We start from the raw sequence: 27452 nt of genomic DNA on the forward strand, positions 1-27452 counted from the left end.
AACTACCACCTAGTGTAGCGCAGCAAATACAATAATAAAATGTGTAGGATTGGAGGTACGCAGCCCTTAAACCTTGTAAGTAGTTCACAAGCTCCAAGTGCTGTATGGGCTTGATAAGCAATATATGTGGTAGGGTATGGCTCTTGTGCTAAAGGTAAGTGTTGGACTGGCTGGAGTACGAGAGATGTTCTCACAGTGTTGCAATAACCACATGCTTTCCACATTGTTTACAGTAGCAGCAAGAGCTCAATGACCTACAACAATAACAAGCATGGCAACTGAGAAGAGTGAAACAAGATTTGTGTTTTTTATCACTCGATTTGTGTTTTGCAGGCAGGAGTGAGTATTAAGTGCTGCATTAGACACAACAACGTAAAGGGTTGCACATAGGAGCACTCAAATAACTAGCATCAATTTTTGCACCACTAGTGAGACTTGCATAAAGGGGCAAAGTTTTAGAACGGGTTGAACTAGCAACAAGTATTCAATGTTGGGTGTATTACCAGGAGGTTTTCAACGTGGGTGCACTGCCATTCCTGCATGAGGTGCACAAGTGCTGTATTGTGGGCTAGGTACGAGTTGTGGTGGAAGTGTAGTCTCTGTCCCCTGAGACTTCATGCAGTGACAGTACATTGCATGCTAGTCGTGTACATATTTGGACTTTGAGGTCTACCCTATACAGAACTCGATTAATAAGCGACCCGTAGAGGTACACTTGCAGTAAGTCTTGCAGCGATACTCAGGGGTATTTTGGTTTACACAAGAGCGTAACAAAAAATTACTAAGTGCTTTACAAGACTGCGTTAGTTTCTAGGTTGAAGGGGTTGCACCCAAAAACACTTAATTGGAATATCTGCCCTCTTAGTTTGTATGAGCTACGCGGTTTGATCTTACCTGCCCTAGGTTGCAGTACCCGTACCTGGACGCCACCCTATCCCCCTCATCTGGTCTCCCGAGCACACGCACTGCCCAATGGTTAGAGTAGACGGAGCAGGAAGGCGAGCATTGGCCACTGCGAAGCGGCATAAGGAGAAGTACCAGCAGCAGACGGGGGGGCTGCCATCCCTGTGACCACCAGCGGGGGTCTTCTCACAAGGCACAAGGCAGTGGATGAAGTAAGACGTGCATGCCTCTCTTTCGGGCCTTCAGGCACTAACTTCTAGTGAACATCTGCTGGGGCAGGGCTAAAGCTGCAGGAACAGGCTCTAAAGTCTTGCATAGCAGGCACGCGACGACGAGTGAAGTGAGCTTGCGCCACAGGAATGCTCCACAGCAGGCAGGGAAGCACCACTAAGAGCTGACAGGCTCCCGGCAGACGGAGCAGCGAAGCTCGCGCTGAACAAGCTCATGCAGACTAGAGTCACAGGCAGCCAATATGGAGCACCCAAGCTCCGGCTCTGCGCCGGGACTGAGAGGCAAAGTTTCAGAACAAAAGGAAAGTCAGCGTAACGCAAAAAGTAAAGCTCCAAGGATGTGCTCAAACCGCGGCTGAGGAACCCGCAGAGATAAGTGTGAACATGAAATACCAGCAGTCACTAGCAGCACTCGCCAATTTCAGCTGCTGCAGCACTTAGCTGTGTTTAATGACGCGACGCAGTAACCTGATCCCAAGTGGGGGAGGTGTGCTGTGTCTGACTGCTGGAATGCACTCGTGTTTGTGCTGGCCTCCGCCTTGCGGGAGTGAGCAGCGGCGGCGCGAGAGAAATATGTTGTCAATTAGCATGCACACCGCTGCTCGCTCCCGCAAGGTGGATGCCAGCACAAGCATGAGTGTGGGGAAAAGGAGCAGACCGATGGTTAGGCGTGACCTAAAACGTGCGTTCTATTTGATGTAGTAGACCTTTTGGAAAAAGCATATTTTTTGAGTTATTGAGAACAGAAAATGTGCAGGATGTCAAGATCATCTAAGTGTGCTACTATAGGTTGAAGAATTTTCTACCAAATAGCTCAAGGTAAAACAAAATAGAAGTGGCAGAGATGCAGCACAAGTATTGCATTTTGTTTAACCCTCCTCTAGATGTTATATCAATACCTGTCTTCTGTAGACGAGCTCAAGCTAGTTTGAACCTCATGCACAAAAATAATTAAATAAAAACCCAAACATACCACACACCATCACCTTTCCCATAAACAACTGAAATCTTTGGTGAATATATTTAAGAGAGAGTATGCTCGCAAATATGAAAATACAATTAGACTATCTAGTGCAAAATTAAACACATCCAAAAAGCTGTTAGACATTTGTTGAAAAAAAGATATTAGAATCAGTTTAATACAAGTCCGTTTTTCATTTAAAGGTACAATAGTTTACAATAGTTTGATAAGTGTAGGAACATGCAGAAAGATTCTAACTTTTCTATAGTTACCTAATAAGTGAAGAAATTAAACGAGTTGCCATAAATAGCTCATTTCTGCTTGTCACTGTGCAACTAGGACTACAAAGCAGAAGAAAAAAAAGCAATCTTGTTTAACGTTCTTTAAACAACCTCTTTAATTAGGCCCCATAATCTACCTTTCTCCCTTGGCTGGTGGCTCTGACTTTGCATTGTCAGGACTCAACTGCAATAAGTTATTGCAGTTGAGCGGCTACGCCATTTCTTTATAATAGACAATTGGGAGTGTCACAATGTGTTGAAGAACCGGGGTTTAGAACCCAGCGGCGCCAGGGTAAAACGCCCGATGTCTTCGAGTTCACCTGTCCTAGAGTACAGAGACACGGGATACTTCTTGTTGACGTCAAAGACCAAAGTTTATTGGCTGCAACCAGGAACAGAGGTCTACGAAGCACACACGAGTGGTTCGCTAGAGACTGCACAAATTCAATGAGCGGAGCATGGTCTTTTATGCCAAAAAATCACATTCCAAAGTAGCATCAAGTACTTACAAACCAACCAATGACGATGTGACATTTCAAAAGTAGCGCATGACGACAATCCCATTTTCCGTTGTCCAGCCCACCAGAGATGACCAAGCACATTCCCATATTCCTGTTCAATCAGGCCGGACAAACCCACCATAAAACCTTAACCCAAGTCAGTGATTAAGCCATAAAGGAAGGAGCAGAAACAGATTAGAAACAAGATAGAAAGGTGGGTGCAGTGTACTGTAAATTCAGCATGTCCTGCTCTTTGATCTTTATCTGACCAGCTGTTTAACAAGGAACTGGCTCAGCAAGTTTAGCCTCGGGCAAGGGAGTCAGTTCGGCCAGGTCACTCAGGAGTCAGCTAAGGTGTACGTGTCCCAAGGACTCGTTCGGCCGCAGTCATCGGCCTATGTGAGGGCAACCACACAAAATGGCTGCCGTTCACAAAATGGAACCCGAAAGTTCAAACGAAGTCCCTGAACACGTAATGTTCTCATTGATTGATTAAGACGAAAACACTCGTACATACCGCATTCATGATTTGCGGTCTGCTGACACCAAAATCGTCTATTTCCGACGACCTTTGTTCGGAACACCGAACCACAGACCCTTAAGCTACGGAACTACAGTGTATAGTATAAATACATTAGAGATGGGTTTTTCTACGGGGATTGTAGAATCCCATGTATAATATATCTACACCTGTAAATACTTGTTTATGTATCATACTGAGAGCTTCCATTCCATCCTTTTCACCAATAGACAAGGGGAGTGGCCATGGAATTTTCTCAATAAGCCTCCTGAATTTGTGACTAGCTGTTCAGCTGCCCCCCCTGCCCCCCCCCCCCCCCAGTGACCTCTCAGCTTTCAATTGAGTGAAATCACCTGTTATTGTGTTAATATGCGTCATTATCGAAAGGGGGTTGAAGACCTTCGTATTTATGTGCTCTATAGGGAATAGGAATCAGTGAATGCTTTCAAAATAGTGAACGGAATAGTGAGGTATTTTACAGAATCAAACAATCAAAAATCATAAAAAGGGAAACACCACTTAAAGATTGCTTTCCTTTTTAACTGTTTCAGTTTAAGTGCCAAGCCATCTAGCATTATTTTTAAAACACTCAACTACCACTAAACTTCCTCTTCGCCAAAATGGTAATATCTGTTTTTCGAGGTTAGCTTCTTACTAGCTCTGTCTTAGAATGTTCCAGAACGATGCCTGCATTTGTTTCACAGATCTATCGAAATAGGACTATTGTCATTTGCAAAATTGTCCCTCTGGGATTGACATGAAAATATTGATGTCTGGCAGGCACACGCCATTTGTTTTTTAAGTAGGCTTTCAGCATAAAATGTTTCTTTGGCAAGAGGGATACGATTATGCACTGTGTCTGGCACTCTTCATTTCTTTTTGAGGCGCTTATGCAAATGCACTTAGGTTTTGCAGAATTTCTTGCATGAGTTTTTGTTTATCAAAATAAAATATGATTTCTTGTTTCATGTTTCAGGCAGTTGTTGCTCGTCGGAAGGACAACTGCGTGCTTTCTGAGCGGAACTAACACCAGCACAGGAAGCGCCACTCAAGATGAAGTTACGCAGCACGTTTCTAGGGAAGTAGTTGAACGTCTGCATCCAGCTGGGGGCCTAGCCTGAACATCCTGTCACTGTGCGGTTGCATGCTGCACCAACATCACCATCATGGCCTCTTCAAGGCATGGAGTAGGGAGATCTCCCAGGGATATTGCAAATGTGATGCAGAGGCTACAAGGTAAGGGAGACATGGTCGGCGACTGTTGTTGTGTTGCCTCGTTTTTAAGTCTGGCCTAGCAACAGCTTTAGCTCTCTTATCTGCCTTATATTTAAAATCAAAAACAGGTGAGGGAAGGTAAGATGAGAATGATGGCTGGCACTGGCGGGTGGACACATTAACTCTTTTGATGAGCATAAGACGGGGACCCGGGAACGGGTCTAGTCTCCAATGCTGCTATATCCCAAGTAAATCCAGATGCAGGAACAGTAGCTCACTTTTTGACTGATAATTAGGACCTTTATGGATATGTTGGTCGTGAATAATAATCTCTAGGCTTTGCCACGCAATAGCAAATTAACATCCACCTTTGACGCTGATGACGGATTAAAGGATCTGGTGTGGAGTTTGCTTAGAGGGAGTACTGTACCGGTATTTGGCACTTACCTTGCGGACACTTGTTGTGAGACAACTACAAAATACTCTTTTGCAAAAATACAAATACCAGAGGTAAATTGAGAAAATAGCTGAGTCACACCGGTTGGCATGGGATTATAGCGTTTAAGGTTTTTTTCTTTATCCGTTTGATTTTATTATAAAGCACACTGTTACGATATGTCTTCCTGGCGCAAGGAAGAAAATGATTTAACATGGCACACAGAGAAACATTAAAAAAATAATCTAGGCAGACTGACTACCAGTCAGCTTCTTACTATACGTGCATACAAGATTTTAATCCTCTGCAGAAAAGTAGTGTAATTAGAACACAGAGTATAAATCAGCAATCAAGAATACATTAGTTGCTCTTCGTTTCTCCTCTCTTGCATTAGTTAACATGTTATCCTTCTTTCTACTTAATTGAAACGAGAAAAGGCAACTTTTTGTTAGGCGCTGCTACAACCTGGGCTGCACATTGCGACGTAATGATTTTACTCTTCTGAAACTGAGTTTAGAATTGCAAATTGCACCTTTCTGCGGTGGGTGAAGTGCGCTCCGTTGCCCCTGAAGCATATTCATCTGTCTTTGAAGATAAGCATTAGTTTAGTAGTTGCACACAGGTTGTCAGTTTCTGATGTACCATGAGTTACCTCGACTCATCCTCGAGGAAATCTGAAGGTGGGCCTACAGGACTAACCACTTGTAGCTTTATAACCTAGTTTGTTCTGAAAGCCAAGGCAAGGTATGCACATAATTCATATATTTTGATTCATAATACCCCAATTGTAGACTTAGGAAAAGGTGAGCCTTCATAGCTAATAAGAGGAGTGGAGACTGGAGGTAACATTTTGAAACATTTATAATTATTGGTTTGATTTAGACATGTTGTGCCAGAATTCTCAAAATGTATGCAGAGAAATGAAATGTTTATACCATCATAGGTCCAGGACTTACTGTATGTAGATTTATTTTATGTAGATACCCTGAAACGCAGGGCCCTCTTTTAACAGTCCTGCTCTAGAAATGTAAGCTCTCAGGCCATATATTTTGGCAGATGTAACCAATGATTGTCTGTTTGAGTTTAATCTGGAAGCCTAGCAATGCTTCACCGGATTTCGACTTATCATGCTGTGTTCTGTCACATTACTTCATATTATCTCACATTATATTGAGTTTCACTTTAAATGGTCTTGGTGTTAAAGGCTGTCTCTGTTAGCAAAGTGTTGTTTGCCAGTTGTGGGTTTCTTTAAAGTTGGAATGGAGACCTGTATAGAAGCGGAGTTTTACGATCTACCTAACACAGATACATTTTAGCTCAGGGTGACTTGCTCAGTAGTTCCAGGTTTAAATCAGCTGGAGCCCCCTGGGGGAATGGGGTTTGCAACTTTCACCAACAGCTATGCAGATCTGTGAATGTATGAATTTGTTTTCCTATGGGGATCCCACTGAAATCTTGAATCTTGCAGGCTTCTCTTATATTTGTACATGTGTGGTCGGTGTGTGATGGACTCAATAATGATGGATTTCCCTACAGTAGAACCCCAGTGAGGCCTGGGCCATGTGAAAGTTCCTAACTCTTGTATGTATGTATGTATGCACAGTGGGTCATTTTCTGCATAGTTATGACTTTTCCTAAGGTGGAATATCAAGGAAGGTTAGATCTGGTGACCTCCTCATGACTCATATGAGTGTTTATGCAAAAACAACAATTGATGGACGGAATATTGCACAATGGCAAACCATTCACCCCCAGTCACAGATCTGGGTTTAATCCATCGTTATTTTGCTCCCCACACCACCCCAGTTCAGACATGGCCATATGCTAATCAGTCTTGACCGTGTGCCTCATGGGAACAGTCCAGCCCGAACTGCCAAGCCATGTCTTCCCTGGACCATAAGCAAGCATCCTAGGACCGGTTTCTGTCTGTCAGCCGTCATCAGCCAGGATAGCTTGATTCCAGTGGCAAGGAGAGCACAGGACTCACGTCTGAGCATACCCGTCCCACTCGGGGTGAGAAATGCAAAAACAACAATTGATGGACGGAATGTTGCACAATGACAAAACATTCACCCCCAGTCACAGATCTGGGTTTAATCCATCGTTATTTTGCTCCCCACACCACCCCAGTTCAGACATGGCCATATGCAAATCAGTCTTGACCCTGTGCCTCAAGGGAACAGGCCAGCCCGAACTGCCAAGCCAATTCTTCCCTGGACCGGAATCAAGCACCCTAGGACCGGTTTCTTGCTATCAGCCATCATCAGCCAGGATAGCTTGATTCCAGTGGTATGGAGAGCACTGGACTCACGTCTGAGAATACCCGTCCCACTCGGGTGACACATGCAAAAACAACAATATGAGTGTTTAGACAGTGGCTCATATGCTCAGAAATGAGTTTCCCTTCCATGAAGCCCCAAATAATCATCAGCATATGGACAGTAGAATACTTTTATACAAGGGCATATACACCGATTCTGCATGGTAGGTGTGTCAGTGTCACTGTTTTTGGGGTGTCCAGTTTGATTGTTTGTGTCCGGTTGTCTAAGAGGTAGTTTCTCCTCCGTGTGCCAGTGATTATCCACTAGGTGTCAGTGTCCCACATGTCCCAATGTCAGTGTCTCCTTGGGTTTGTGATTCCCTGTGTCAGTGTTTGTACCTGTCTTCTGGGTAAGTCTCCCCTTGCCTCATTATATGTTTTTAACTGCATTGGTGTCAAAGTTTGGGCTTCCATGCCCCACAGTCTGCACTTATGTCTCCCTGTCTTATAGTTTATCTCTCTTTGTTACACCGTAAATGTCTATACCTCCTTATCTTGTTGTTAATGTCTTTCTGTCCAGACATCAATGATTATGTTTCCCTGTTGCCATGTGAACATTTATTTGTTCCCCCTCTCCCTATATCTCCCTATATCTCTGTTTGTGTCTCCTTGTCATCGTATCAGTGTTTTCTTGTCCAGGCATCAGTAGCTCTTTTTTCTCTCAGTCTTTTAGAGTCAGTGTCCCAGCATTCCATTTCTATGCCTTTCATAGAGTAGAGCAAAAGCAGCCCAGCCTCAGCTCCAAGTTCCCACCCATCCTTCTATTTGGCAGGGGCACGCGAATGCACAGCTACCACTGACTGCACACTTCTCTCTCTGTTCCCTGCCCTTGGCAACCATTCTCACCTCTTTTGCCTCTCCAACTACCCTGTACCAGCACCGCTCTCCAATTTACCACCTCCTTAGAGCAGGTGGTAAATGTGAGCTTTAACCTACATGGAAAAGGAAATGTCATGCAGAATTTCACCTGGCATAAAGGATCAGCACATTTATTCCTGATTCTATGGTAATTATCTCGTAATAGGTGTATTTAGTTGTGAAGATACTAATCAGAATAGTTTATTTTGGCCACTAGGTACCTCTACACTGAAATATGCCTAACTCATAATGGAAGAAACAATGTCAGGGCAAGATCTTTTTGTCCGCTAGGAACCTGGTTGTATCTATGAACAAAAAAAAACATGGCTCCCAAAGATTAATTTGAATAAATGTATATAATATTTGTAGAAATACTAGGTACACATATTCATGGTAACAATAAGATATATTACATAACAGGAGAAAATCAGTTGTCTGGCAAAGTGACAATGTATTTATTTATTATTAGAATGCACTGTCATCATTGTCCAAAATTGGTAAATCAGCTGAGCATGGAGGCGGTTTCTCCTTCCGGATTTGCTTCATTGATCTATTCAATAAGCTTTACCCATTGGATGCAAGTTGACTGCATGGTTTATTAATCCTTGACATGTTTTCCTGTGTACAGCTTAACTAGACCTAGTTTCCATATTTTCTCCCAATTACATATACTCACAGGAGGTCTTCTCAGCTTGATGACACCCTAGATTGTATGTCATTCAATTACTGAATGGGCAACATTTCATACACATTGGATTTTTTACATTAATAGACTAGAAAACAAACAGAGACTATTCATTGCAATAGTTAGATACATCAACTAGTCTACCTCATATTGATATTTTTTGCACAGTATATAACATTCTTTTCAATCCCTACTCACTTTGCATCGCATCATCAACACCCTATACATCTGTTATGTGCCTGTATCTGTCTTGAGACATATAAACAAACTGATTGCATTTACATAAGACCCTTGCAAAGACTGTTTTTGTATATTTTATATAATAGACAATTGGTTGATTCTTGTTGCTGTATACCTTATTGTTACCGTGGATATGTTGACCTAGTATTCGACAAATATCATGCACATTTCTTTAAAGTAATCCTTGGGAACCACTGTTTTCTTGTTTCATAACTCACAATAGGGCCTTATTGTTTGTTACTCCATGTCCCATGATCTGTTTTTAGATTCCTCTGGTTGTTAGACCTGACACCCTTGAGTGGTAGTCCCCCAAATGTTTTGCCTTCACCCGTCCCTTGCTGAATTAGTTTTGTTTGCTTAAGAGTATGTGAACTTTAGCCCTGCTAACCAGGCTAAAGTCCTTGTGCTCACTCTTCTACACATTGTCAAATTGGCTTGCACGCAATTGCCTCATTTAATTTACTTGTAAGTCCCTAGGAAGGTGGTACTACATGTACCAAGGACCTGTAAATGAAATGCTACTAGAGGCTCTTAGGCACCCATTACGGCACCCACTTAAGTAGCCTATTTAAACATTTCTCAGGCCTGCCATTGCTGCTGCTGTAAAGTTTTATACTACCATTTTGACCTGGTAAAATTAACTTTTTGTCAGATCTCAACCTTCCTTTTTATTAATACATATAAGCCACCCCTAAGGCAAGCCCTAAACAACCCTTAGGTTAGGGAGCAGTGTATTTAAAAGTTGGACATGTATATTTATGTTTAACATGTCCTGGTAGTGAAAAACTCCTACATTTAGTTTTCACTACCTGCCCATTAGGGTAGCATTAGGTTACCTTATTACATTAAATAAGTGATACCTTTTGATTGGCAGCAGGTATTAATTTCAAGTTTGGTCTCAAATTAACTGTAATCTCACCCCGCTTTAATGTTAAAGTCAGATTTTAAGTTACAATTCTGAAAATGAAACTTAAAGAAAGTTTCAATTTTTTGTCCTAACCATTTTGAGCTTGCAGCCTCTATCCTGGGTCACACGACTAGGTGTAGTTGACAGCTGTCCTTTGTATATTTCATCCAGACAGTGATACGATTGGGGACTAGATGCTGTCAGAAAGGCCATGTAGTAAGGATGAGAGAGGTAGAGTTGTCACCTATCACACTTGTACTTCAAAGGGGCTGTGCGTTTTTTCTTATTACTGCTTGTGTGCTGTATAACTCATTTGCACATTGCCTCTAAATTGAGCCTGACTGTGTTTATGCCAAGCCATCAGAAGTTTAAGTACAGGATAATTTAGTGACTTTTATGGATCAGCCTGACAAGTATTGTGATTGTTGCTTGAGAAGGGGTTCACCCCCCCCCCCCCCCCATTCAAGAACCCAACTTCTTGTCCTATACTAGTGGCAACGTCTGCATGTCCCACTGTAGGTTTCCCAGTGGAGAATAAATGCCATTATTACATGTTTAGCTAACTTACCGTGCAGGGATTTTGCTAAAAATTAAATAGGGGCGAAGAAGGAAATATATAACTCATATTTTATTTGTAAAAACGTATAAAACGTATAGGCTATATATTTAATCAAGTGGTTTGATGTATGTTTATTGCAGTCTATTACCATTGATAGTTTACTGGACATTGGGCTCATTAATGTGTTAAAGTTCCCAAGGAGGGCAGTGCCCACATCACTTTTCTTGTATGAAATTAATTAAAACAGTTAATGAAGCTGTTCTTTTGCTTCTATTGCTTCTATTAAGCTGTCTCCGCAGGAAATATATTTAATAGGAATTGCTGTGAAAAAAAACACTGTGATGATTAGCTTACTTTATAAATGTATTTTGCTGTCTCTTATTCTTCAGTGTCAATGAAAAAAATGCTTGCTAAGTTCACAACAATTCCATTGTTTAGAAAAAACAAACTAAAAAAACACTTTCAGCCACGAAACTCTGAAAATCCACTCAGACGAACAGCAAAGGTTCCTACTGCAGAAAAGTCCGGGAGAATACCCCTGTGGCATTTGGTGCTTTAAAGGATGAAACCCTAGTAATATGGAAATAGCTGGGATTATTAAGGTATCTCTGTGTCTGTCACGTCACACAGGACTTGTCCCTTTATGGTGCCACAGATAAAACAAGATACCCTATAGTTATTCGTAATTTCCCTGTTTATAACTCATTGTAGAACTTAGTGTGAATCTTACGGCATTTTAGTTGTGATATTCCCTTCCAAAAATATTTCTGGGTTTACCAACCGTATGATGAAGAAATGCTGAGCTGGCCCTGCTGATGGTAAAACTCATGCTTTATTAATTAATGGCCGATCTATCTACAATCTCATTACTGAAAATGTCAACTCATGTTTATTTTTGTATGCCAGTAATGCACTGTGCCCTCTCAAATAATTTGAATTAATACATTAAAAAGTTAAGTAGAGTTTGATTTCATTGAAACACATTATTGTTTTTCGTATACACCTTACTGTACTTTAAAAAATCCATCATTGTTTTTCATATTTAATAAATACCAATTGCCATTTTATCATGGTATCTGAAAGGACTCTCTTGGCAGTCTACGAAAGGCTGCTGTAATTAGATGTCGTCCACTCACTGATCACAGAAGGAGTCAGGAGTGAATGAACATCAGAAGTAGATCAAAGCTCTCAACATGGACTGTGCTGTATGTACATGAGGTACTTATAACAAGCAAACATATTACCGCTGCAGTAAATGTATGCCTTTGAGATCCTTTCATTGAGCTTTTCTACATAGGGGATTGATTAAGACAAGGTAACATCCTCTGAACATGTATTTTCACATAGCGATGCCATAGATTATTATGCCTGGTGCACACAGTGTAGATTCTCAACTCCAACTCCGCAAGCTAAAACATTAACTCCTTTAGCCCATTATGTATTCATGTCACTATAGAAATCTAAATGATGAGCTTTGAATCTTTGGAATTATGCATTTTTGCGACTTGTAGGGACTTCGGACCTGATGTATCAAAGGGTTTTACCCATTGTGCATCTATGGGCAATTACAGTAGAACATAAGCCCAAAGAAAGATTGTAGTAGGAATATTGAATACGAAATATCGATGGTTCACAATTTCATGGCCACAATATCGAGGGTCAAAACATTGAACACCTAAGTGCACAGAGGGAGGCAAGAATTTCCAATTTTTAACTGCCCATATTGCACCTTGTAGATAAACATCACCAAGGTACATATACGTAGAGTTAGGTACAGAAAACGTATACAATCTTAGTTTTACATATTTTGGGCCAGATGTATGACTGTTTTTGAGGTCGCAAAGGGGTTTTAGGTCTTTTTGCGACCGCAAAAATTGTGTGGCCCATGTACCATCCCTATTTTGCAAGTCGCTAATCAATTTGCTACTTGCAAAATAGGGCTAGGGACTCACTATTACGTTCCAAGGGCGCCCCTTCCTTATAGTGACTCCCAAATCTATGTATAAATGTTTTGTGACTGTAATTGCAGTCGCAAAACACTCGCAGTTAACCACCCTTCTCAGAAGGGTGGTAAGGCACTAGCATATAGGAAGGGGTCCTCAGGGACCCATTCCCCTTTGGGAATGCCTGCACAATTATTTTTTAAGGGCTGGCCGGGGTTCCAGGGACTGCTGCCTGTCCGTAAAAAAGGAAACTGAAAAGTTTAATTTTTCTTTTTTAAATGCATCCCGGTTTCCTTTAAAGAAATCGGGCTGCATTTTAAAACCCCAGCAGGCCACCATTCCTGGGAGTGCTAGCCATTCCCAATGGGGATGTAAATTGCGACTGCCTCATTATTATTCATGAGGCATGCAATTTGCTAACCCATTGGTAATCGCAATCAATGTCTCAGACACTGTTGTACATAGCATTATGCAACTCACAATTCGTCGCAATTTGCAACTCACAAAATACTATGGTCGTACATCTAGCCCTTTGTACCTCCGTTTTGTGGGTACAATATTGTGACCTGTCAATATTTTGGATTCAATATTCCCAGTTTACACTCCTGAGAAAACAAACTCACTTAGAACATATTGTGACGAGGCATATGTTTTGGGGGTGAGTGTTAGGACAAAACATCTCAGAGTTACGATGGTGCTTACTAAAAGTAATCGAGGTTATGTCTTCTGCCCAGTTTCTGCATATGAAATTCTAACAGTGTATTGTAGTCTCCTAGTATTTAAAGGAAGCTGGGGTGTCATCAGGTCCTCAGACCCAAGATGCACAGCCAACTAAAATGAATGAACCCAAATACCATGTTCAGTATTTTCATCCTTTTTAATCCTTAACTTGTCCATAACTATTCATTTATTCATCCAAACATTGTTATCATTCTAAGTTTAAACATACAAGTTCAACAAGATGCCTAGCCAGACTTTTCTCAACAAACACACATGGTGGTTCACCATTGTTTATAGCTCAACATGGAATTCATGGTCCCAATGCATTTCGGGTAAAACTGCTCTTCCTCAGGGGAACTATAATGAAAGAGATCAACAGTGACCGAGGACATACCTAATCGAACAAACATCTGTGTGCAGTATAACAGTTGAACATAAAACGATGCAGTATTATGTTAACAATCCACCAAATACTTGCAGTAAATGAAACTGGTGATTAAACACCTGTGTGTATGAAAACCTACTATTATGATTATTATTATTATTTTGAGTTTTATATAGCACTATGTAGAACCGGAGGTATCAGAGCGCTTTACATGTTATGTGATAACATTTACAAGAGGTACATAACACATGAACAACCATGCATACATCAATCATGTACATAAACAAACACAAAATATTTTCTCAGAACCATAAGGCAGTGAATGTAGGGCCCATTCCCATTTTGTGCGGAATGCTTGGAATTTCTGCTTTTTCTTATTCTTCTTCTTAATATTAATAGAAATACAAATGTAAATGTATTTATATAGCGCAAATCACCGACCCGGTATCTAAGCGCTTGCTTAGGGAACCCGTCCTGGTATTCCCCTGTGAGATAACCCCGGCAGGGTATCCACAAGGTGAAAGCCAGGCATCCCACCGTGAGGGGCCATTGTGGAGATTAAGCAAGCTATTGCCCAGAGTCGCAGAGTGTGAACCCGTGAATCGAGTAGGCAAAGGAGCGAGAATCGTCGAGTCCGTGGACATTTTAGGACTTAAGACCCGCCGAGCCGGGAATTGAACCCTGGTCGCGGGCTGACCTCTGCTTCCAGGTCTGCCTCCTCTAACCAGTGAGCCACACTTCTCCACTTAATGTCATGGAAAGTAAAAATACAGACCCTGTCAAAATTTGTGCATGAAAATTTTAACAAAACAAAATGTTATCAAATATTAGATAATGTGCCTCGTGTTCATGGTTTGAACCAAACAAAGTGCCCAAACCAATAAACAAACGGAATCATGCATTATCTATACGTGTAACCACCATAGTGTACAACTGAAGGGCGACCTTCTCTTAAACTAGTATGTATTTGTAACTGAAAAACCAAGGTTACATGCAGCAGCAAAGCCAACTGCTACAATCCAATCCATTAGATGAGTGCTCTGTTTAACAAGAACAAGTGTGTCAAATGCTCTAAATCATACCATGTGATCAATTAATATCACTTGACACTCAAATGACAGTGGTGTAATAAAAATGAACAACATACTTGACAAGCATTGAAATGCAATAGCTGTTGGCATTCAATATAACAATGTTTTTTACTTTTGTTTTTATTTGCAGTGGAGTGATTATATTTGCATAGCACTAGTGCCAATGCTATAAAAAAGCGTAAGTAAAAACCATTTTCATTTGCAACAAATGCGAGACCTTGGTCTTGCATTTGTTGGAGTTGGAGTTGGAGTTATTGACATTATAAATGCTAATGTTTTTTACCTAGCCATGTTGCAGGGTGCAGTACCATTTGTGGCCAAAAGAGGCCCCATTGGGTCTCTTTTGGGCACATATGGTACTGCACCCTGCAGAAGATATGGTAAATCCACCCTACCCATAATGCATTACATGAAAGACAGTAACACGAGTACATTCAAATAGCTATGTCCACATATACAATTAGTAGCTTTGAAATGTGACGAAATAATTATTATATCAATTCCGGATTCGGTTGTAGTCTGTGTGGAGCTGATGAAGGGAAATCTATAGAAGGTCTCATATAAACGTGAGATGTGCTAGTGAGAAAAGTAACCACTGCCAGCCTTGCTTAGGACCAAGCGTGCGTTATGCCTGAAGCCCGGAGTTGTCCTCATGAGAGGTTTCAAGAAGAGACAAGGCGGTACTAAGGAGGGACTACTAAAACTATTGACCAATGAAAAGCCACTATTTCCAAAGGACATGGACAGGAGGCATTTAAAAAGATGGACAGAAAGTGGGTGGAGCTTTATGCCAATATCCTGAAAACAGCATGTCTCAAAGAGACATCCCAAGCGCTGCCTAGGGTAGACCTAAAAATGCTAAGTCTGTGCTGCGAGCTGTGTAACAAAAATAATAAAATGTGGGTAAACAATAAAATTTTAAAAAGCATGATAAACAGTCCTCCAATGCCGTAAGACAGGAAATAATGAGGGCAATTAAACACGGATAGAAAAGACAAAAATTACATACACGCTGAAACAGTTTCCTAATATTGCCATTCCTATTCAGCTCCAAAGCTTTGAAACAAACCACTCTTTGAATGTGTTTAAATATACAGTTAAAAGCAATGAACATTTACGTGCCAGGAAAGAAGTTTCATTTTATTACTATAGATTTCTTTATTATTATTTTTTCCAGTATATAACATAACAAAATATATCGCCACAGTAGTAAAATATAGACCGTAATGATAAATTATCAACATGTGCAGAAGAACAGCACCACTTTCTTTCCATAAGTTACCTTCAACATTGGCACCACGACTCAACTACACCAAATAATGCATATTCCAAGTAGGGTATTTGAACCTGCATCGTCATTTACCTGGAAATTTGTGAATGGCTCTAATGTTGCTGCGTTTTGGTCTGGGATATCAGATACTGCTGCTAAGGGCCCCCTATGCCTTTTGGTTAGGACTGAGCAATGTCAGATTTGTATGGGAACCATCACTACAGAAAATCAGGTTAATCCAGTCTGTAGGTCTTTGGATGGGCCTTTAGCCCATGCATATTGCTACATGCCGTTTGTCCAGTAGGAAGGTCAAGGCAGTGTTGCGTCTCACAGAGGGAGAGACATCCGTAACGCACCATAATATGCTGCTAGAGTGGAGGGTTCTACACTGACCAGCGTCATTTAAGTCAATTCCTCTGGAGCAAAATCACACCAGGGGAATAATGTCAGATTTTCCCTTGGAACGCCGAGCAAAGACTTTGTCATTTATCCCATCATATGCAACCTAACAGATGTGTATCAAAACCACTGTCTAAATTTAAAGTGCAAATGACTATGTTCGCTGTAAGAGAAATTAATTTTGGTTGTGCCTAATATTATTGCCACTCCTCATCTGTTAGTACCTGTCCATGTCTTGCTCCCAACTATGCCTAGTACCACAGCCCATCCTATCAACCTATGTCTGCACCAATGTGTACAGAAGCCATGCCCTCAGTATGCTCTCCCTTCTGTAATATAACAAGATGTCTAATGGACTATGTCTGCCAAACTGTTCAAGACTCCTACACAGCAATCTCCTAAACAGTTCACCCCCAGTTTTGCAACTGATACCTAGCTTTCAGCTGCAATATCGGAGGAATGCCAGGGGTTTCCCCTCTAGCCTCTACAGCTACACATGAGGAGTAGAGCCGAAGCAGGACAACTTTCCATGCCAATTGACCCCATGCATTTGTGGTGCAGCCCACCTGATTTATCCTGCTCACAGATCACCCACTCATGCACAAAAACAGTTCTAAGAGAACACAGCACCACCACTTCAGCCTCTGGAACAGTGAAACTATTTATTTGCTAAACTTGCTTGATCTATGTCAAAGTACACTTTGAGTGAATGGACCACAAATCCTCCAGCCTCCTATTGCAGCATCAGGGTGCGCATTTTCACCATCAGTTGAATGCATACCCACATCAGTCTCACAATATTAGTATTTGACCAATCAAAAAAATGCAAACGTAGGGCTAATATGTATATAAGATGAGAGTTGGAAGGGAGTTTCAGGAGGGAGAACTATCTCTTTTAAAATGACTATGTCTCAAGCCAGAGAAAGCAGTATTTTCATCCAGTGGTTCACAAACTCAAATATTCTATCCATTGTCACCGTATAGTTGTCTGTGAACACTACCAGTGCTTCTCGGTACATGTTGATTCCCAAGCAGCTCAATGAGTGTTACCTCCACTGGAGAGGAAACTCCATTGGACAGCACTTAATGTGGCGTGAATGTTTAAATATCATAGACTTACTCCATTGTATATTGAGGCCTGCTAAGATCCCAAATCGAGTAATTTCTCGCAGTACCAGAAAGGTGTTAGTTAGTTTTAGCCTCTTGCATATATAACAAGATGTCATCTGCATATAGCTCAATTATTACTAATTTTCCCATGAATCTTAAACCTCTTTGGGAATAATTAACCCACATTGCACATGTCTGTGGTCCCAATGCCATGGCATATAACAGCGGTGACAATGTGAAACCTTAAAGGGACCTCGTCTTAGTTTAAATGGTCAAACTAACCCACCATTCACTCATACTCTGGTGACAGGGTGTGAGTAGAGCATAGAGATCCAATGCGTCTGAGATCACATGATTGCTTAGCTATACATATCCCGCTGCTACAATTCTTAATTACATCCACAGACCACTATGGCTGGATATCAAATCCAAATTAACTTGAAAGCATTCTACTATTTCTGTTTGTAACTCATTGTTTAACTGCTGCATTCAGCATGTCAAATGTCAAATGTAGGCCTTACACATGTGCAGCAGGAGCTCCATTTCTAAACAAACAGTGTGTGGTGTGAGAGGGTAGGGGGAAGATGCCTGCACTCATATAGCAGATGTCTCTTGTGGTGAGCCAATAGTCAATTAACTAGTGCTTGTCGTGAACTGATGAGTAGAAACTATACTTTGCTGCCTGAGGGGATATGTATCCCCATTTGTCAAGCTAATAGTCATGTTCTTTTATGTGGTTGATCATTTTGGCCAAAGCAGACAGCAACCTAGGTGGTGTTCCTCTCCTAGCTAGCTCCAATATGGTGTTAAAATCTCCTCCTCATAATACTGTGTCGGAGTGCCCGGTTTGCCTATATTTACTTTGCAACTGGCTTCTCAACCCTTGAGATGTTGACAGTAGTATACACTCACATGAATCATCAGGAGAATTACAAGTATCTGAGAAGTTTGTTTCATTGCTTTGTAAACCCCTCATTCTCTGCACCATTCAACACTGAATTTGGAGGGCATACCTAGGAAAAGGAGCTTGAACTACAGTTAAGCTAGTTGGCAATGAACCAGGGTTCAAAGCATCCAGGCACTTGAACACACTTTGCCATACCAAAACAGGGGGCCTAAAAACAAAGGCCTAATAAAATCAATGGAGTAAGCATACCGTAATAAGCATTGTAGAGAAGACCTTGATGCTTTCCACTGTTCTATTGTGCAGATAATAAAACCACACTCAACTGCCCCTCATCTCATTCACTTTTCCGTACGTTGGATAACGGCCACATTTCGCCAATGAGCAACTTCTGAATCCCAGCCTTTGCTGGGTAGTTTGTTACTGACATACTTTAGAATCGGGCCCAGATTTACTAAGGTGATGCAAGGACAACACAAATGCTTCAGAAAGATTCACAAAGCCATAAAAGTGGTGATTTGTGCCACCTTGCATGGCTTTGTAAAGAAATGTAATTTTAACGATGTGGCTTGTGCTTCTTTATGTTGAATTGCGAGCTGGTAGGCAAACTGGAATTATGTCAAATCCAAGAGTGGATTCACAAGGATCGCCAAGGCTCCACTTATGGATTTGATGCAAATTCCAGTTTACGAAGCTAAACCTGCCCATAATGTAGGCACCCCTATATTATGGCGCAGGGATTCCCTGGTTGGCGCTAGACAGCATATAGTGCACCTGCACAAGTAGAGAGCAGAAATGCTTCACACCTCTGTAAATATTGAGCCTTTCTGCTTTCTTCCTTCCATTCAATACAGGGCTGCAGGTTCCCTTGCTGCACTGTATTGCGTGAAATAATAGTAAACGTGTAAACAATTGGGTTAATGGTTGAAGGAGGGTAGAAACCCTACTCAGGCAACAACCACAGTTCTTGTCAGAGTAAGCCACAAAAGTCACTAAATTAATTTCAGTCAGCCTTAACTTGGAAACCATGTATAAAGTATTTATGCAGCACACAAGCCATAAAGTGAAAATACACCACAAGAAGAAATCCAATCAGAAGAGCCGGAGATATTCTATTTTAACGTTTTTAAAGACTAAAAGCATATAGCTCCAATCATGGTCATCTGATCATGGTAGACCGAGGGAAAGTCAGATGTTCAAACCAACAATGATGGAGCACGGGGAGGATACAGTGACCGGTTACTTTTACTGAAAAGTTACCTTCTTAAGTCCGGCGTGAAGAGTTCTGTTCACATTGGAGGAGGCTGTGAGTAAGAAGCTTTCAGCATGAAGAGCATGTCGGTGCCACCCAAGGGTGAGGACAAAAGAGACACCTCTTGATGATCAGGATTATTTCCAGCAGAGGCCAGCTGCAGGGCTCAGGCAGGTCCAAGTGCAGGTTCAGTTCCAACGGGCCAGCTGGGCAGTAGCAGGGAGTCATTTGTAGCTTGTTGTGTCCCTGTCACTCAAACAGGAGGTCATCCAACTGACCCTTGTTCTTCACTCTGGGTAGCCTGGGAAGAACGCAAGCAGATCCTATCCTACTTCTCAGATAGCAAGGCAGTGTTTCAAGCAGCAGGGCAGTCCATCCTCTGAATCTTCCATAGGTCCAGGACTGTTCTGGTGGGTGGCTCTGGAGGTCCAGTATATACCTGGTGCAAGCTATTTTTTGGAGGATTTCCTGGCACACCTCCAACACTGTTCTGGAAACTTCTTCTCCTTTCCCCGGTCAACATTACAAACTGTTGGGAGTGACAAAAGAAGAGCACGCCTGGTGTCAGGTTCCTTTGTGAGTGCCATAGGCAGACCCCTTTGAAGTCTAGGTGGGGTTGCATACAGCCACTCCCACTCATCCTGTCAGGATGGCCCATCCTGGCCACGCCCGAACCCACTTTGTATCACTGTCCACAAGCAATACAAAAACCCCAACAGCAGAGCCGTTCACAGTCATATGACCCAGGATAAGGGCAAAATGCACATTTGGTTGGGATAAGAAAATGCCAAGTGTCTTAAAGTGGTACAAAAGGGGGTGGTGATGGACGGAGCATCTGAATCAATCAAACACTCACACCCAGTCAAAAGATCTGGGTTTAATCCATCACCGTTCTTTAGCCCACTCTGCCACCCCAGTTCAGACATGGCTATATGCAAATCAGTCTGACCCTGTGCCTCATTGGAACAGTCCAGCCCGAACTGCCAAGCCATGTCTTCCCTGGACCGGAAACAAGCTTCTGAGGACCGGTTTCTGGCATTCCAGACGTCTTCAGCCCGGCTTGCTTGAATCCAGTGGCAAAGTGAGTAAGGGACTCACGTCTGAGCATACCCTGCCACACTTATGGCGGCCAAAAGCGGTACAAAAGGGGGTGGTGATGGACGGAGCATCTGAATCAATCAAACACTCACACCCAGCCAAAATATCTGGGTTTAATCCATCACCGTTCTTTAGCCCACTCTGTCACCCCAGTTCAGACATGGCTATATGCAAATCAGCCTGACCCTGTGCCTCATGGGATGTGATGGATTAAACCCAGATCTTTAGACTGGGTGTGAGTGTTTGATTGGTTCAGATGCTCCGTCCATTACCACCCCCTTTTGTACCGCTTTTGGCCGCCATAAGTGTGGCAGGGTATGCTCAGACGTGAGTCCCTTGCTCAATTTGCCACTGGATTCAAGCAAGCCGGGCTGAAGACGGCTGGAATGCCAGAAACCGGTCCTCGGAAGCTTGTTTCCGGTCCAGGGAAGGCATGGCTTGGCAGTTCGTGCTGGACTGTTCCCATGAGGCACAGGGTCAGACTGATTTGCATATAGCCATGTCTGAACTGGGGTGGCAGAGTGGGCTAAAGAACGGTGATGGATTAAACCCAGATCTTTTGACTGGGTGTGAGTGTTTGATTGGTTCAGATGCTCCGTCCATTACCACCCCCACCCCCTTTTGTACCGCAAGTTTCTTAAAGTGACATTTTCAGAATTATGACTTAAATCCCTACTATAGCATTAAAGATGATTTTAAATTACAATTCCTTTGAGTGTAAACAGCATATCTCTATTTCCTCCTTATCTGAAGTTAGCACTTATTAAATGTAATAAGGCAACCCAGTGTAAATTAATTGGAGAGAAAAGGCTTACAATAGGGAAAAATGGGGAGACGATGTAGCATTACGGCTAGAGCTGTCGACCTCAAAGCTGGGGAACTGGGTTTGAGTCTCGGCAATGACACTCAAAATCCTGTGATTCTGGGCAATTCACTTAATCTCCCTGTGCCTAACAAAAATGAATGTGTCCTTGTGTATCGAAACTGGTGCTCATGTAAAGCGCACTGATGCCCAATATCTTTGGGTCTAGTTTGCACTATATAAAACATAAGTACACATGTTCTACTTTTTAAATACAAGCACAATGTCTGATGAGCCTCTATGATCTACCTTAGGGGTGTCTTATAAGTATTAAAAGGAAGGGTTAGTCCTGGCAAAAGATGTATTTTGCCAGGTCATACTAGCAGTTTAAAACCTCTCTACAGGCTGTGCAGTGACAGGCATGAGGCAAGTTTTAAAAGCTACTTTAGTGAGTGGCACAATGGGTACTGCTGCTCCCTACTAGCATTTAATTTACAGGCCATAGGTACATGTAGTATCATATACTAAAGGCTTACAAATAAATTGAATGTACCAATCAGTTATAGGACAATTTTGCCATGGTTTGGGGAGAGCGCACAATCACTTTACCAATGTAGCAGGGAATGAAAACATGGACAGAGTTCTAATACCTACAAAAATGGGAAAGAGAAGGCAAAGCTGGGGCGGGACACTGCAGCAAGACCAGGTATGAACCCTGGTGATGCCCTTTCATCTGGAATCAATGTTTTGTTGCCTGGCTTTTGCAGCTAATGTGTGGTAGAACCCAGCTACAAAGCCTCCGCCACATCACCCGACATTAAATGTCCAAGATAAATTATGTAAAATACGTTAGGAGAAAGGCAGATGTAATTACAAAATAGAGTAAGGTAACCTAAATTAATAAAACGTAATAAAATGGAGTATCAAACCTGATGACTTTACTTGCAATTTTTGCGAATACCTTTTCAACTCATGGTACCTGATGGACCTATTACAAAGAGTACACACCGGGCTCTTCGTGAACCTAGTCTTCTCTTCTTTCAACCCCCATCCACAGCCTCCCATTCAACCAAGTCTACAGAATACCTGAATAACTGGGTAAAAGGGAGATCGGTAATGTTTCAACTAGGGAAAGAAGCTCCAATGCCCATTCCATGACCATGCACACCAAACTCCTCTTTTCAAGAGCACAAAGTGTTCTTCAACCTTTCAAGGAAAGAAGACACCTGTGTTGAGGCAGTTAGAGGCAACAACATCTGTGATACATTATGACTGTATGCAGACACAATGGTCACACCTGTCGATATATTGGTAGACCCTTGTTTATGATGCATTTATATGAGCATGTGATACTATGATTGCCAAATCAGTGCAAACCCTTCCAGTGACTAGGCATACAACACAGTAGAATGGAAAACACTGTTGTCACTTTAGAATAATTTAAGGCAGTACCTAGGCATAAGATGATCATAGCATGTAAATTTGTGGCACAGTCTAGTCAGATCATGGTTGCTCGTAAGTGCTATCAGCAGTTTTACATTTAATGGTTGCACCCAAGCCGACAATGGAACCGATATTGCATTCATTTGATCTGATATTGTCTTAATTTAGTGATACCCTTGTGTCATGTTTGTGCTTTACAATACTCTTTTAAATAAAATTAAAACTATCTGACCACCTTATTGTAGTACCAGGAGAGTAGCAGGATAGTTGTGACTGGACGCATGACCGCAGTACCTGGAGAATAAGGTGGCACCTCTGCGATTTATGACAGTAATGAGCAGAAAATTGCAGGATGTGGCGTATGACAGCAGTAGTTTGGCAAAAATTGGCAGTGCCGACCCAAATTATTTAGTTACCTCATATGCAATGACAATACTGGAAACCTCTCACCTCATCAGCCATGCGTAAACCCAGTATCCAACACACTTGCAACACCGGTCATCCAGTAACATCCGAGAAGCTGTTCATCGCATAATGACTTGCCATCTGTCCCACCCAAGGAGCAGCACACTGGTTCACTACAATGAACGTTCCCTTGAGTTGCCTACATCACTCAGTCACTCACACATCTTGTTTCCCCAATCTCACACACGTGCACATACAAGTAATACATAAACCTTAAGCAACACCATACAACACATCCTAAACTGTTCTGCATTATTCCTTTATGACAGCCCACAGCACCAAGAAGACATGCCAATTCCAAATGTGCGCTACATAAATACCAACAGCAACATTATTTTGCGTACTATAGCAGTACCTTGACATGTAATGGCAGTGTCTGACATACTCTGGCAGTTCCTTTCAGAGTGAAAGGTCCTTGACCAATAATGATGGTACCTGCCAGTGCCTGTGTGTATGATAGTGGTACCTAACACCATCATGGCCCCACGTACGAAAAATAACCCTTTCATCTGTTGTAGCCATATTTTGTAGTATCGTGCTTGTGTTACATTTTATATTTTATAATTTTATATTGTATTCATTTGATGAAGTCACTCCCTGTGATACTTTTGAACTAATCTTCAAGTTGTAAAAATCGTAAAATTATTTAATTCATTTTTGTATAAACTATTTATGTAGCTATAAAGACCAATGGATGACAACGTGTTTGACATGGGATTTGATGGCATATGTAATGTCAATGAATCAAATTGCTTTTGACGGAGTGAGGCGTTTTGCAGTTCCATTAAATCTCCACTGATTGTATTTTTACAGTTCCCAAATTTCCCGCCCTCCATACTTTATTTTAGCATTTTCTTGGAAAGCAGGTGCAATGTTATGCAGCGGCTGGCTTCAAACAGGGTTTTAAATACTATTACCAAAGTGTCTTAATATAGACATAGATAGTTTATTTTTTGCAAATCAGTATTAATTGTGATTGGTGCTTAAACAGTCATGTAGCTGTTCATCGAACGTGAGTCCACTCTTCTGTGTTATAAAAGAACACAGTGTTGAAATAGAAATACAGAGTGGTTGTCGTTTATTGTTACTAACTAAAATCCTCTCAGTGTTTTAAAATATGCTACACCTTGGCGAGTCACATTGAACAGCTGTGTGCCCAACGCCATCCTGTTTGCACCGTCATCGCGTCGTTGAACACTTCTGGGCCCGGCGCTTAAGCCATCTTTTGTTTCAAATGTGTGTCCAAGTGGTTGTGTGTGTTGTGCTGGTCGTCAGCTTTCAAGATACGGGAGCTTTCTTTCACATTCCTGAAGTGATAGCTTCCTTTTCATTTGCGTTACTAAGCAATCCTGGGCGGAGCCAACTGCTAAATGAAATGAATCAGGTTTTTTGTGTTTACAAGCATCTCCTGAGAAACGCGGCGAAACTTTCAAACCACGGAAACAATTGCAGGTCTGAGGGGAAAGTCGTAGCCCGTACACACCAAAAGCAGGGAGGTGAAAACTTCTTCCTCTTTCCATACAAAGGAGTGATTGAAACTCTTTCAAGTCAGTTTATCTGTTTAAGATGAACAACTACATTTGCCAGGGCTGGCGGTTACGAACAAATTAGTTATAAAAACTGTGTGCATGAGTGCCCTCTTCCAGGCACACTGCTCACATTTTTGGCAGGGAATAGAAATAAAGTGGTTGGAGATCAAGTGATCTGTTCCAGGGCCACGAGGTCCTGTCAAATGTGTTTGTCTTCAAAACGAGTCAATAAAATCAACCACATAGCCACTATGTCGCATTTAGTTCATGTGCCATGAATACTTTTGTATTTAGTCAAATTTGGAAGCAGTGTTCCTCAGAAGTGTACATTTTTTAAAACCATTCCAGCTAATTAAGGGTCGCGTCCCTACTCCGGCACCCTCTGGTGTGTGATCCAGTGCTTAATTTGTAAAAGAATAAGTGCTGGGGTCCAAGGTTTTTCTCAAGACCCAAAGTTTTTGCCAGAAGCCCACTGTCGGGTTTGTGAATACCGCCGCTGTCTAGTTTTGGTTCCATCTTATGCCTCCTTCATTCACATGACCGCATCCACTCCTTGCACCTTTATCTTACTCTTGTGGGTTGGTTTTTTTATAACTGCTTTCTCTCTTTGTCACTGTTGTTCTGCCTTTCACTTCCTCCTTTCTCCCCCTTTTCGTTCTTCTTCCTCTCTGTTGTTCTTGGCCAAGCTCTGATGTTGAGAAATATGCCCTGGTCCCCAAAAATGAGTGCTGGTGGGCAGGGTCGGATTGGGATCACAATTCGGCCCGGGCACTGACGAAAAAAGTGGCCCACATTCAAGAGGCGTGGCCCATATTTAAGGGGCGTGGCCCACATTTGAGGGACGTGCCCTTTCATGAAACACCATTTGCACAGACAAGGAATGAAAGTGGGAGGATACTGTTCTTGCACAGGACACAGGGCCAAGGTGACAATGGCCTACATGCTGAGCAACTAAAAAAAATAGCAAGGCCCCTTTTTGTCACAAAATTATTCCTGCCCCCCAGCACAGGAGCACCTGAAAAGCAGCAAAGCCCCTGCTATTACTAACCTACTTAGCCCTCCCCAGACCTTCAGCACAGGAGCACATGAACAGAGGTAAGGCCCCTGCAATTAGTAAATTAATGAACCCTCCAGGCCTTGGGAAAATGTCCTGGCAGGGGAGCACAAAACACAGCTTTCTGGGTCATCCAAGGTAGCCAGGTAGCCAGGGGGGAGGCTGAGGTGAAGCTGGTGCATGGGAAGTGCCTTCCCAGTGTGTTCTGGCAGTTTGAATATTTACCATTTACTGTAGTATTACCCTTGTACCTGTGTATGGTACCCTTTTGTAACTTGCACACATCACTTTTCTCTTGTAACACACTGTTTGCTACCTCTCATTTTTGTTTGCTTTAGATACTTGCACAAGTGCCACCATTGCCTACGTAACGTTTGTTCTTGTGCGGGAGTGTCTGCCATTAATTGCAGTATTATACCTCTACTTGTATTTTGTACGCTTTTGTAACCTGCACACATATCACTTTTTCCTCCTGTAATGTATCGTTTGCTCCTCTTGTATTTTGGTTGCTCACTATTGTCACTTTTGATTCATGTAACTTAAAGTTTGCTTTTGTAATTTGTCCACTTATAATTTTCTCCTCATGTATTATTGCTGTTCCTAGTGTGAAGCGCTCTGACACCTTCGGGTAAAGTCCGAGCTATATAAAATCGCATAAATAAATAAATAAAACCAAAAAATTCCAAACATCACCAGGCCCCCACAGCAAGACCCATTCTTCCTCGCCCACTATGCCCTGAATGTGAAGGGCTGTGGGTGAGGTGTTAAGACTAACACCGTTTCTGGGCTGCATGGGCGCCAGGGGGCCGAGGTGCAAATGGCTCAAAGGCCTGAGAAACACCTGGCCCCCAGGGAGGCCGATTATTGCAAACAATCACCCCTGCCCAGCCTCAGCTTGATTGCTTGGCAGGGCAGGGGTGAAGGAGAGGCCACAGCTGACAATCGCTGTCTGGCCGCACAGTGAGGCTGCTTTCATTTTCTGTGTCTCTGTGTCCGTGCACTCTGTGGGCCGTTTTTTTTTTCTCCCCTTTCCTAGTCCACTCTCTGTGGACTGGGACAGGGGAGAAAAAAAACGGCCCACAGAGGGCACTGAGGCACCGGCCCTTCGGCCCATTCCCGAATGCCCGCCTTGCCAATCCGCCCCTGCTGGAGGGTCCCACCTCCAGCCATTGGCTCAAATTAGTCTCCTAACAAAATGCTTTAATTGGCAGGAGGACAGTCCCTCCTTTTACTAATGCTACTTTTCATGGGCAATGTTTACCAAGGTATGAACTATGGTCCTCAAATTAGGGATCTCCTTCCCCCACCGAGTTAAAAGAAGCATGGCATGGGTATAAGGGCATCCCAGCCCTGCAGTGTGTCCAATGGTTGC

At 42.3% G+C, this 27452-nt stretch overlaps 1 protein-coding gene across 1 annotated transcript in view; it reads left to right on the top strand.

The window, feature by feature from the left end:
• SYNE1 (spectrin repeat containing nuclear envelope protein 1) overlaps positions 1-27452 on the top strand; it is a 2319318-nt gene that overhangs the window by 47320 nt on the left and 2244546 nt on the right. Inside the window, exon 2 of the mRNA XM_086926873.1 lies at positions 4372-4631. Coding sequence (XP_086782999.1) covers positions 4562-4631 — 70 coding nt within the window. The 5' untranslated portion in view covers positions 4372-4561. The remainder of the gene's footprint in view (positions 1-4371; positions 4632-27452) is intronic.

The sequence above is a fragment of the Lissotriton vulgaris genome, chromosome 6 (genome assembly GCF_964263255.1).
Source record: "Lissotriton vulgaris chromosome 6, aLisVul1.2, whole genome shotgun sequence".
In the NCBI taxonomy this organism is placed as follows: Eukaryota; Metazoa; Chordata; class Amphibia; order Caudata; family Salamandridae; genus Lissotriton; species Lissotriton vulgaris.